Below are 13,195 nucleotides of genomic sequence, written 5' to 3' on the forward strand. Positions count from 1 at the left end.
ACAAAAGCTACAACCAATGTTAGATCCTGTAGAATTTATTTTTGTTTTTTCATGGGATGTAGGGGTCACTGGCTAGGCCAATATTTGTCACACACCACTGAAGACTCTGGCAATGAGCTACTTTCTTGAACCATTGCAGTTCACCTGGTGCAAATACACCAATAGTGCTGAGCGGAAAGGAGCCCCAGGATTTTAACCCAGCAACAATGAAGGAAATGCAGCATAATGGCTCCAAGTCTGGGTGTATGACTTGGAGGGCAATTGCAGGTGGTAGTGTTCCTATGCGTTTAATGCTTTGACTTTCCAGGTGGTAAAGGTTGCAGCTTTGGAATGTGTTGTGAAAGGAGATGTGACAACTGGCTACAATACATCTTGCACATGGTACTCAGTGCTGCCATTGTGTCAGTTGTGGAGTGAGTGAATGCTTAAGGTAGTGGATGGGGTGCCAAACAAGGAAGGGCTTTGCCCTGGATGACACTGAATTTCTTAGTGCTGTTCAAGCTGTACTTATCCAAGCAAGTGGAGAGTACACCAGACTCCTGATTTGTGCTCTGGGTAGTCAGGAAGTGAGTTACTTGCTGTAGAATTTAAATTTATGACCTGTTGCAGTAACAACACTATGTTTATGCTGGTCATGTTTAGTTTCTGATCAATGGCAACCCCCACTGTGTTGATAATGGGGAATTCAATGACTGTGATACTGGTTAGTTGTTAGCAATTCTATACTTCCTGAGGATGGGCCGCTGAGATTCCACTTGCCCCAATCCCAGGGTTCAAGCCCTGGGAATGAAATAATTGGCTAACTGTATGAAAGTGAATGTTTTCCTTCCTATAATTAGTCTTAAAAGAGAACATGTTGCTGAATGAAGTGCTATTGGGTTTTAAAACAATGTATTAACTTCGTGCTTACTTCTAAACCTATCACTGGACTTGTGAAACTCATTTTATGTTTGTGGAATGTCAAGATTTCATTCTGATACTTTAAATATTTCTACTTAGCTTGTTAATATTGATATTTGATGTGGATTGATCAAATAATGTATTTCACTACCTGAAAGTATGAATTAAAATTAAACTAAATAGTGCTTTGAATTTCTTGTTCTGCAGTCTGAGAATACATGGTTAGCTGTTGAACTTCCTCACTGATATCGCTGCTGCTACTACAAGCCTGGAATTCCCTCCAGCTTGGTGTCTGATTTAACCTGCTGTTGGGAAAAGGGAAGTCTGCATCACAGAGATCATCATGGGCAAAGTCAATGGCAAACACCATTGCAAATCATAGCTCATTATTTCTGAGGAAACTGGACTTGCGCAAGTTTTTGACTTGGCAAAATAGGGACAGTTTGGATGCACGTACTGCCTGTGGAGCACTGATCTTGTTCATTCAGGTCAAAGTTTGTTTCACGGTACATACATCATATCACAAACTGCATATAGCCCCCAAATAATTTGTGTAGGGACAACAGTCAAGGAGACATCTTGATTGTTAGAGCATATAGTGGGACTGGCAAGTCTCAAGCATATTTTGCTTCTATTGTTTGTAGAGGCCAAGTCCAGTTCGAAGTGCTTGGAAACTTTGCACTTCCACACATATTTACTTTCCATAGGTAATTTATAAAAATGTTGCATTGTTGCTATTGCTTCTTGGTGCAAGCAGAACCACGCAATTCAGCACAGAGGGCAGTTTCAGCCATACTTGGTCACTGTTGTTGCAGATGGGCGATCCCACACAAAATGCACTGCAGTTATTATATCATTAAGTATGGTGCTGCTGCTGCAACAAGCCTGGAATTCCCTCTTTGCCTTGAATGAACAAGATCAGTGCTCCAAAGCCAGTACGTGCATCCAAACTGTCCCTATTTTGCCAAGTCAAAAACTTGCACAAGTTCAGTTTCCTCAGAAATAATGAGCTATGATTTGCAATGGTGTTTGCCATTGACTTTGCTCACGATGATCTCTGTGATGCAGACTTCCCTTTTCCCAACAGCAGGTTAAATCAGACACCAAGCTGAGGGAATTCCAGGCTTGTAGCAGCAGCAGCACCATACTTGGTGATATAATAACTGCAGTGGATTTTGTGTGGGATCGCCCATCTGCAACAACAGTGACTGGTCAGAGAGGGCAGCATCCTTTTAACTTACAAAAAAAAACTTAATTCCCTTTGGTTGTCTTCCTGTTAAATAGGGCTACTGTACTTATTCAATCATAATTTTAAAAAGTCAAACAGTTGAGATTCCATGACTTGAATTGATAATTTTGAGAATACATTCCATGATTCTTTATTTTTCTATGAAAATAGAAAACTGACGACTTTGGTTATTTAATTCACACCTTATTTACAACAGTCAATTTAGCAAGCCTCAAATTGTCTTTTATAAACAAGCTCCATAAGGCTTTCTTGTTCCAAATCTCTAACTCTGCTTTCTATTTTAAAGGAGGCTGTAACGTGGCAGGAATCAGGATCAAGCTCTCATACTTACAAATAGCTGAGAAACATCTTTTTACAACAAAGAAATGTCTTTTGATGGTATGCAATTAAAAGCACTCAGCTGTTTCACATATACCACAAAGATCAAAAGTATCTGACATTTGGGACCTCTTGTGGTACAGTAATAGTACCCTTATCCCTGAACCAAGAGACCCGGGATCAGGTTCGACCTGCTTTAGAGGTATATAATGATATCTCTGAACACAGATTGATTGGAAAAATAGGTTAAATTAAACAAAATAAATGAATAAAATACCTGAGGTCAGAGCATCATGAATCATCAAAATTTGCTTTTATACACCTGGCATGTTTTTTCTTAAAAGAAGGCTTGCTAGCAAATTTCATTTTCACCCCCAGGTTGTTTTCTCCTTCTCTCATGAAGCTGCTGAACCATGCAGCTCCATGGGGAGAAGTCAAAGATGAAATCTTGGCTAAATGACATTGTGAAAAATATAGCCTGGGCACTAAACACGAGGGATTATTGCTTTGAGTGTCTTTGGAATTTCCTCCATCAAAAATGGAGCAGACAGAGAATCTTCCAATATTTTTAAGGCAACGGTAGATAAGATTCTTGATTACCACTGAGCTGAAAGATTATCAGGGATATGAAGGAATGTAAAGTGAGGTTTAAATCAGATTAGCTGTGATCATATTGATAGTGGATCAGGCTTCAAGGGCCAAGTGGCCAACTCTAGCTCCTTGCTCCTATGTTCACCTCAAACATTTGTGCCAGGAAAGTGCTGGATTAGGTGAATAAACCAAGATGTCATAATAATTTATTGAGATAACAAGCAGGATGCTGGATGAACACTGCAGGCTCAGCAGCATCAGAGGAGCAAGAAAGCTGACGTTTCGGGTCTGGACCCTTCTTCAGAAATCAGCCTGAAACGTCAGCTTGAAACAGTTATCAAGACGGAAGAATGGAAAGCTGACCAGAACAGCATTTGAAACACTTAAGAAATTTTTTTTGTTTTTTTAAAAACACACAATACTTGATCCAGCAAAGAAACAAGATCCCCAATTTTCAAAAGAAGTGAGATTTTATCACATCTTGCATTTCAGCTAGGGTCCAAGTGTCAATAAGATAATAAAACAAAATATTTTGAAATTTATGAAATTGATATCATGTCATTTTATATTTAATGCTTTTCCAAAGCTAATGGTATCATTGAAAAAGCAATTTAATTTTAAAAGTACATATTTTAAGATATAGGACATTTGGGTCAGGCTGTGTTATCACGGTATCTGAATCTCACCACCATACAGCACATTTTATGACTTACTCAAAGCTATAGTGCAACAAACAGATCACATGGCAAACAACGACCTAATTCCAATTTAGGCACAAGGTTGCAGACAGCAACAGTTGATGCTATGCTGTGGGGATATTAATCTTGCTTACATGGAATTCTGTAGTGTTGAGAATGTGACGTCCATCTGGACTCCAGCGTGAAGCCACTAACCCAGCTGATCCCTCGTCAATCTTGCAGTGCCAGTCAGGCTGCTCCAAAGACCAGACCTGTTTTAAGAAAAGCCACAAGCAAAATATTATCATGGTTAACTCACTCAGTCAGTCAGTCATAGTGCAGGCAATTCCCCTCACCAGTTCAAGAGATAGAAAGAAAAAAAAAGCTATGCAACAAATATTTAAATCCGTAAAATAATTTTATAAGACAAAATGGACCATGAAAGGCTGGTGTTGGATATCTTTGCAAAGGTAATGGTGTGCTTAACTATGATGTCTTTCATGATATTGTAACTTGCAGAATGTTGAAGTGGTAACTCCATGTGGGAGATCTGAGAGGGGTCTGCATTCATTGGTAAATAAGGTTCTCTCATGTGTGGATGACATAAATAATCCAAACCTTAAAAAATTATTTAATTCCCACAACGTGGTTTGAAATGCACTATTTGCAAGTAAATATTGGCTGAGGAAAACAAAATAGATTAGTGACAGCAGCCAAATTCTTTGTGGCTTACTATACGGGAAGGCGGTGGCATGGGGTAACATCACTGGAATAGTAAATTGAGAACCCCAAGCTGAGAAGACACAGACACACACACTTTTTAGGGGTTTGCTACTTTTCCCTAAAATATATATTTTAATATGATATACAAATTTTATTTTTAAGAAAAATCAAACATCTGTTCTGAAACATTTGTAATTTAGCTCAACTAATTACATCAAGAAGCATGAGATCATACAATTTTAACACATTATATGGTCATATATTAATTCTACTGAGCATCTAGTGACTATAAAGTGTTAAAACTATCATTGCCTTCCAAAGAACTGCAGATGTTGGACTTCAGAAATTTCTGGAAAAATTCAGCAGGGCATTCTGAAGACGGTTCACTGGACCTAAAACGTTAACTCTGCTTTTGTTCCACAGGTGCTGCCAGGCCAAATGCATTTTTCCAACAATTTCTGATATTTATTGCCTTCATGTATCTGGTACATTACAGAATATTGTAAGTGATGCAGTGGCCTATTGATGATGCCTTATAAATTTTCCACATGACACCACAGGAATTTCAGCTAATTTGTGGTCAGTGAACCAAAGATTAAGTCAATCTAACAAGTTATTAATATGGATGTATGGTATAGTAACACAAAGTGGAATCTGGTTTTCAGGAAATGAGGATGGGAGAACACGAGTTAGGTCTCATGGACACAAAGTCAAAGAGCACATGAGATAGGATAGAGGAGAATCTACCACAATCATCACATTCCATCTCCTGCAATCCCACCACATTCTCAAGATCAACATCAGAAAGCACAATTCCTTAGCTATGAGATATCTCTTTTCTCAATTTACCTTCCCTCGTCCTGTTTGCTTAGACCTTCAGGTGTGAATTTACATGTTGAGGAATTTGGGACAAGCTTTTACTTTCCAATTAGTTTTTACCTTGCGTGAGTGCATTTACAATAAAGTTAACTTAATTTTCATTACCTCGATATCGGCCTGGCCTCTTGCTTCTTAGCTTTACAGTATGTTCAAGAACATAGCAAATTGGGATGGAAACACATTTACTTAAATATTTAAAACACTATTATACCAGCCTCAGGAATGAAGAGAGATGAATTTATTCACCCCTCTGTACCTGGTAATAACAATATGCCAAATAATGAATATTACCAAGTCATTTAGATGTACTGTTCAAGTTAGGTTAGTTTAGGATAACCCACCACATAACGTACGAAATAAATCACAATCCAATAGTTCAGTAAACATCACAAATTCAGAAAGAATTGGAAAATATTCAGGCTAACTCCTGCACAGAAATGAGAAGGGGTTAATTGATCTTTTCTGACTTCATTCATGTTTTTGGTTCTCAGCAGCAGGCCTCCAATTCATTAAGTATGGACATATACTGCAGCATGCAGCTTACAAAATTATGTGGCATACATCCCTTTTTTTTCTGTTGAAAGATAAATGAAAAAGTGAAAGGCATACTAAACAAAGAAAAATAGTAACCTACTCAACAACATTACCTGCACAAGTCCACGCTTATACATTGCACACAAGATGAAGAGAGAGTCTGCAGACCATTCAATATACTGAATCTGGTCCAAACAGGTGTACAGATGCAGGATCTGCAAGGTCAGTGCATCACGAATTACAAGTCGGTACTGGACACAAACAGCCTGCACAAGAGAATCAAACACATTAATTCTTGAAAACATCCCACTCAATTATTTCTTTAAAAATCATGGTTGGATTTATAATCCCGCAAAGTTCATGTCCACGCTAAGACTTCACAATAAGATGAAATTCTATGGAAGTACATTGTGCTTGTATAATCACTGATCCAGACAGTGACATCATAACTTTCCTTCATCCAGTTAAAAGAAACACAAGAAAAACTTATTTTTAAACCTGCAGGTGTGATCTTCAACTTCTTATTTTAAAAAAGCTATTTAAAGTTATGCAGCAAATCCCACAACAAAATTTGCTTCTAGATGACTATTTGCAAATATTGATTTTTGCAAACAGTTGTCCTCATTATCAAAAGTCTGTCAATATCTCAAAGAAAAATGAAAAATGAATAAATGTTTTTATTGACATACAGCAATAAGCTGAATCAGAATTACAGAAATCTATGTTCCTTCAGTCATCCTTATGCTTTATACCTGGCAGATTTTCTGGATTGGTTGGTGGCAGCGTCCAGCAGTGAAACTATATTCATCAATTTAATTTAGAAAACAGAAAAATAAATTAAAAAGGGGAATGAATTCAGTTTCCTGAATAATACATCATTTGCTATTGCAACAATTTTTACTATGCTGCATTGCGAATTATGGCCTGCGCAGGAAAACATTGCAACACTTAAGCACTTGCCAGAGTACTTCTTAAATCTTTGAGATTTCTGCCTCTACCAGCCTTCCAGGAAATAAGTTCCAGAGCCCCACCAATGTCTAGGGGGTAAAGCGTCCAGTTGAAAACCCTCTAAAATCTCTTATCCAAAATTTATGCTTTTGGTATGAGCCTCTCAACCAAGTGGAATAAGTCCTTCCTCCGCACAGTCTAGATCCCTCATACTTTATGCACTTCATTCATGTTTCCCTTCTGCCTCCACGGCTTGAAAAAAAAAATCAAACAACCTTAGCCCATCCAATCTTTTGTCATCAAATTCTCCAGTTCAGGCAAAATCCTCACACAACTCTTATAATACTAGACAGGACAAGATGTGACATGGTGACCTAACTGCATGTAATACTACAGCTGTGTCCTAACTATCAATTTATAAGTAGGGTATGCTGGGTCTTATCTGATTTCCTATTCTATTCCTCTGCTAAGAAAGGCAAGCACTCACTGTGCCTTTTTGATCACCTTAACTACCTGTGCAGCCACTTTGGGGTGATTGGTGGACATGCATTCCAAGGTTTACTGTTCCATATGCTTCTTGGTATCAATGTTATGTAAGGTTTCACAAACTTCAATGAGATAACATTTTTTTAAAAACCCATGTTAAAATATACAAAGTGCAGGAGAAACTCAGGAGGTCTGGCAGCATCTGTGGAAAGAGAAACAGGCTTAACATTTAAAATCCGTTTCAATTTTTCTTCAAAACTGAAGAGAAGTAGTGGAAATGTGACAGAATTTATACTGTTGAAAAGGAGGGGGGCTCGGTGGGGAGACAGCAAGCAAGTGAAACGGAAGGATAAGGTCACAAAAGGGTTAGAGAATAATGGAGTTGAGAAACCAAAAGACAGATCAAAGCATGGGTCTGGAACAGATCCCAATATCAGGGCCAATAACTGGTGCCCACGGCTTTACTGCACTCAGATCAGAGTCCCAGGATAGGAGCAGCACTGGGGTCTGTGTTTTCTGAGCCTGTTTAATAGCAGAATAAAGATCAGCTCTGACCAAAAGCCATGTCATGAAAGATTGCCACTGGGTTGTGGGAAACATAATAAAATAGAGGACAGGAATTAATGGTCTCAAATTATTGAACTCACTCAATGTTGGAGTCAGATGATTTCAAAATGCCTAATCCGCAAATGAGGTGCTCTTTTCTGCCTTCTGGATTCAACTTCGAGATCAAAACAGTCAGATGACCTACTCTTGCTCTTCAATTTGATATTTTGTACTTTCCCCTATGCATTCAAAGCCGGATTCCTCCGGCATTTTACCTTGCTAGGTAACACTGTCAGTGTGCCTCCAATGAAGCATTGGTGTTCTGTCAAGCTTGTTGACATTTATATACCTTGGTTTGCTGGGGTGGTTGGCATTACTTCCAGCTCTGTTTTTCAGTAGTTTGTATATGGGGTTCAGTTCAAAATGTTTGTTGATGGAGTTCTAGTTGGAATGCCAGGCCTCCAGGAATTCCCAAACATGTTTCTGTCCGACTTGTGCTATTATGGAGGTGTTGTCCCAGTAGAATTTGTGTCCTCCTTTGTCTGTGTGTTTTGAGATCAGTGAGAATTGGTCATGTCTCTTGGTGGGTAGTTGGTGTTCGTGTATCCTTAATTTCAGTTTGGCCCATGTTCCTTAGTCCCTGCATGTCATCTACATTGAGATTGGGGAACTGATCGCAGAAGTGATAATGCAAAGGTTAGAATGGACAAGGCTCCCCATTATACAACGCAAATCTGGGTCCGCTATGTAGATGACACCTTCGTGATTATCATATGCACAAGACTAGAAGAAACCCACCGGCACATAAACAACAACATCACTGAAATAAAATTCACAAAAATAGAAGAGAACAATAGCCCTTCCTAGGAGGTAATGGTGCAATCCGGAATTGCACAATGCAGAACAGCAGCACTTATACAGTTTTTAAAAAAGGAATGGATAACCAAAAAGCACAATCTGCCGTTACCTGCAACAGACCACAACAACACATAACATAGACAGACACACTAGTCACCCAACCATACATCAGAGACATATCAGAGATGACCACAAAATTACTCAGATCCCTAGGTATCGGGGTAGCCCACAAACGAACAACTGCCCTGCGACAGCAACAGACAAAAGTAAAGGATCCCATACCCACAACCAATAAAACTAATGTAATAAACAAAATACTACGCAAGGACTGAGAGAGACATTACATGGGCCAAACTGGAAGAAAACAGACAATAAGGATACAAAAGGGAAGCAAAGTGGTCAGCTATCAACAACTAGTTACTGACTTGATAGAAACATGGAAAATAGGAGCAGAAATTGACTATTCAGCCCTTCGAGCTTGCTCTGCCATTCAACACAATTATCCAACTCAGTACCCTGCTCCTGCTTTCTCCCAAAAGCCTTTGATCCCTTTAGCCCCAAAATATATCTAACTCCGTCTTCAGCTGGGTCAATGGGCTGACAGGCAAATAGAGTTTAATTTGGATAAATGAGAGGTTATTGCGCTTTTGTAAGATAAACAAGGGCAGGACTTACACAGTTATTGTTAAGGCCCTGGATAGCACTGTTGAACAGAGAGCTCTAGGGTTCAGGCACATAGTTCTTTGGAAATTGCATCACCGGTAGACTGGGTAGTCGTGGCAGCTTTTAGCCCACTTACCTTCACTGCTCAGACAACTGAGTATGGGAGTTGGGATGTCATATTAAGGTTGTACAGGAAGTTGGTTAAGGGCACTTTTGATGTAGTGGACAGTTCTGGTCACCCTGCTATAGGCTATAATTGTAAAATTGGAGAGGGTTTACAAAAGATTTACCAGGACTGACCAGTTTGAGTTACAAAGAAACTCAAGCATTGGAGGTTGAGGGGTGACATTATAGAGGTTTATAAAATCATGAGGGAGCACAGATAAGGCAAGTAGGAAAGCTCTTTTCTCTAGGTTGCAGGGGGGGGGCATATTTTAAAAGTGGGAGGAAAAAGATTTAAAAGGGACCTGAAAGCCAACTGTTTCCACATATAGAGCGGTTGGAATGTGGAATGAACTACCAGAGGCAGTGGTAGATCCAAGTACAGTGAGAACATTTAGAAGATATTTGGATCGATACACGAATAGGAAAGCTTTAGTGGGATATAAACCAAATGCAGGCAAGTGGGATTAATTTATGTTGGGAAACTCAGCGTGGACGAGTTGGAGAGCACTCCACAAGTTCACCAGTCTCCGGATGAAGAAATGTCTCATTTTCGGCCTGCCGTTAGGCTACATCACCTGGTTCTGACCCCCGGTCAACAGGAATATTTCTCCTGCGTGTACCCTATCGAATCTATTAAGATTAAATCACACACTTACAGAATATTTCCCGTCAGGCGACAGCCTGCACAGTTGATTCGACTGTTTGAACAGTTCGGAGAAATTCATCACCACGGCCTGTCCACAACGAGGTCCCCTCCTCACTCCGTCCTCGGCCTGTCCACAACAAGGCTCCTCCTCACTCCGTCCTCGGCCTGTCCACAACAAGGCTCCTCCTCACTCCGTCCTCGACCTGTGCGGCTCCTTCACCTTGTCACGTTTGGTTGGATTAGACCGAACCATCCACGTCACCGTCTAACTCTACAACAATTTTCAAATTCCAGAGAACCGTCAACTGAAGGGATCTGAAGACAGCCAAATAACAGGAAATACATAGTTACCGCTTTGATTGACAACGATATCCACCAATGGAATCTGGGTACAACGAAAAAGCGGCCGCTGCAGCATTCTGGGAGATGTAGTTTATAATGATTGGCGGGTGTGCGGGATCAACCGTTTTCTGAGATTGTCATATTTGGGAATGAGGTTCCTTCAGCAAAGGTAGGGAATGAAGAAAAGTGGTCATAGCAAATTGATCGAATACAATAACATCCTGCAGTATCTATTATTTTCCTGCTCAATAGAGGATCAGAGTCAGTGACTCAAAATTCGCTATTTTATCTTGTCAAATTTGGCTTCATATAATTATACAAAATTGTGTCTTTACAACAAAGTATCCTCAATATTTGCACAGTAATGTATCCTTAATATTTGTTTAGCCTAATTTTTTAAAAATCTAATTCATGCCAAATTATAAAGTTGTCAAACGAGATGAAAAATTAACTTTAACAAAAGAGAAAATCTAAATTTCCAGAGTGAAATATATTTTAGCGCACAAGCCATGATGTTATGACGAAAGGATTTTATTTAAACATTTGTGCGAATAATTTGGCCCTGCAGATTGTACCTCTTGTATGAATTTCAGTAAATTACCCGGTTTATTTCAATGGCCCACGAGTTTTCTCACCCAGAGAAGTAATAATAACTTAGAATGGCTATCCCTATGAATTTATTTTTAAGCCACGTGTCATATTAGCTTCATATAAGTCTTGTTCAGAGTGCTCACTTCCCATCAACATATTTTTTTTATCCAGACTAAATGTTGTTAGTTAAAGAGTTGAATGCATATTACTTCCTTTATTACTATTAGATCCAAATCATGGAATCCCCAGCCTAACATCATGTGGGAATTCGTTACAGCTAGAACTAATAGTAGTTGGAAGAACCACCATTTTCTTGGGGCAGTTTGAGGGGCTTGGTCAATAAATGCATTGTTGTACAAACGACAAAAGAAACTATGAGACTTTTCCTAATAGAGAAGGGGTATTGTTGAAATGTGGCCCACAGGAAACCTGGAGGCCTTTGTACTGTGTTAGGAGGCCAGGTGAAAAAAATGGCAGCCATAAACCATGAAAATTTGAAAAATTTACATCGTGACAGGTAGTTTCGATACATGTAAATACAGCTAACATAAAAGCAAAATATTGCGGATGCTGGAAGATATGAAATAAAAACAAAGTGCTGGAGAAAGTCAACATGTCTGACAGCATTTGTGCAGATTTAACGTTTCGAGTCTAAAATGACTTCCTCGGAGCTAACTGTCACGCTGGTCTGAAGTGTGCACTTTATACAAGACCAATATGTAATTATTTTCCTGACATTTGTCTTACAGTCTTCGTTTGCACGTTTTATTGGAGAGTTTTCTGTTGCTATCTTAAAATTTCAACGTTTCTCGATCTGTACATTTGTGTTTGCTTTACTAAGTTGCTGACCAGGATTTGTCTATTAGCGAGACCAACTGTTGAGGTGGTGCTAACTTGTCGAGGTGACAGTACTTCACATGAACCATTTCACCGAGGTCCTTGTTCTATTTTAACATAAGTTTTAGATTTATTGACATGATTGGCTAAGAGAAATCCCGTCCAATATTCATCTCCAACCACAATAACCAACTGCACTAAAATACATCGATAAGTTATTAACATATTTCCGCTCTTCGAGTTTTTCGACACATCATGCTTGCCCTCCGTTTGTCTATATTAGAACAGTCGCTGCAATTCGAAAGAAACCCATTTTGTGAAGCACTTGGAGACATTATAGATAAATAATGCTGCGTAAACGCAAATATAGCTTGTTTGCTTCTATTTTGCAAACTTGCCCTAGGATTTTAAAAATCCGCCGAGAGCTTGGATGGATTCATATTTCACATTATAAAATGCTTCCTCATTTGGTTTTGTAAATTCCATTTGGATCTGCATTGTTTCTTATCTGCATTATTTTGTCTTGTGATTCGGGGGAAGAAAAGTCCGCATTGAAAGTCTTTTTTTGTCATTGCCCTGTCCCCGACTGTTGTTTACTTTTCTAAGCTTTTTCTCTCCCCTGTTGATTGTATTTTCTTCCCGCCTGGAGAAGCCGGAGTGGCGGTTGTGCCTTTGGCAGGCGGTACTCTCCCACTCTCTTTCTTGTCTCTGAATGAATCAGTCTTTATATATATAAACAGTCAGAGACTCTGCCTCTGGCCCCCAGCCAGGCGGAGCTGTCAGTCTCTACCCTCTCTTTCTCCAGCCCAGGTAACATTAAGCCATCTCCAATGCACTCTCCGGTTGCTGAAGCGACGGAGACGCCTGCTCTGATTTCTCTACAACGTTTGGAATCGGACAATGTTGGTAAGTTGAAGTCCGGGCAACACGCACTTCGCCTGTGAGCAGCAGGGAGTAAAGCGGTGGCTTGAATTTCATTCGCACGGCGACCTCAACAACTTATCTAACTCCAGGTGAGGAAGAGAAATTTTAGCACTCGGTGTCTACAGCAGATGTTGATACATCCGGATGAAATATTCCACTTTGCCTTTTCCAGTTTTTCAAAAGCAGCATTATTACAGCCTGTAGTATTTATAAACTTTGAAAGTTGCCTCGATTTCTCTTAAATGCTTATCATTGTATTTCATTCTGATTCTTCAGGTTACTTGATAACATTCAGCATTTTGATACTATTTATGTTTA

At 39.4% G+C, this 13,195-nt stretch overlaps 2 protein-coding genes across 5 annotated transcripts in view; one reads left to right on the forward strand and one right to left on the reverse strand.

Annotated features, from left to right (window-relative positions):
* The window catches only part of wrap73 (WD repeat containing, antisense to TP73), a 36,261-nt gene extending 25,739 nt beyond the window's left edge, over positions 1-10,522 (reverse strand). For both annotated transcript variants that reach the window (XM_048561690.2, XM_048561691.2), the window contains exons 1-3: positions 10,194-10,522; positions 5,985-6,137; positions 3,891-4,007 (exon numbers count right to left, since the gene is read on the reverse strand). In XM_048561690.2, coding sequence (XP_048417647.1) covers positions 3,891-4,007; positions 5,985-6,137; positions 10,194-10,262 — 339 coding nt within the window. In that variant the 5' untranslated portion in view covers positions 10,263-10,522. The remainder of the gene's footprint in view (positions 1-3,890; positions 4,008-5,984; positions 6,138-10,193) is intronic.
* A 2,287-nt stretch (positions 10,523-12,809) lies between these two features.
* tp73 (tumor protein p73) overlaps positions 12,810-13,195 on the forward strand; it is a 240,321-nt gene continuing 239,935 nt past the window's right edge. For all 3 annotated transcript variants that reach the window (XM_048561879.2, XM_048561881.2, XM_048561883.1), the window contains exon 1: positions 12,810-12,966. The gene's annotated coding sequence lies outside the window, so the exon portion shown is untranslated. The remainder of the gene's footprint in view (positions 12,967-13,195) is intronic.

This window comes from Stegostoma tigrinum, chromosome 28, assembly GCF_030684315.1.
Source record: "Stegostoma tigrinum isolate sSteTig4 chromosome 28, sSteTig4.hap1, whole genome shotgun sequence".
Lineage (NCBI taxonomy): Eukaryota > Metazoa > Chordata > Chondrichthyes > Orectolobiformes > Stegostomatidae > Stegostoma > Stegostoma tigrinum.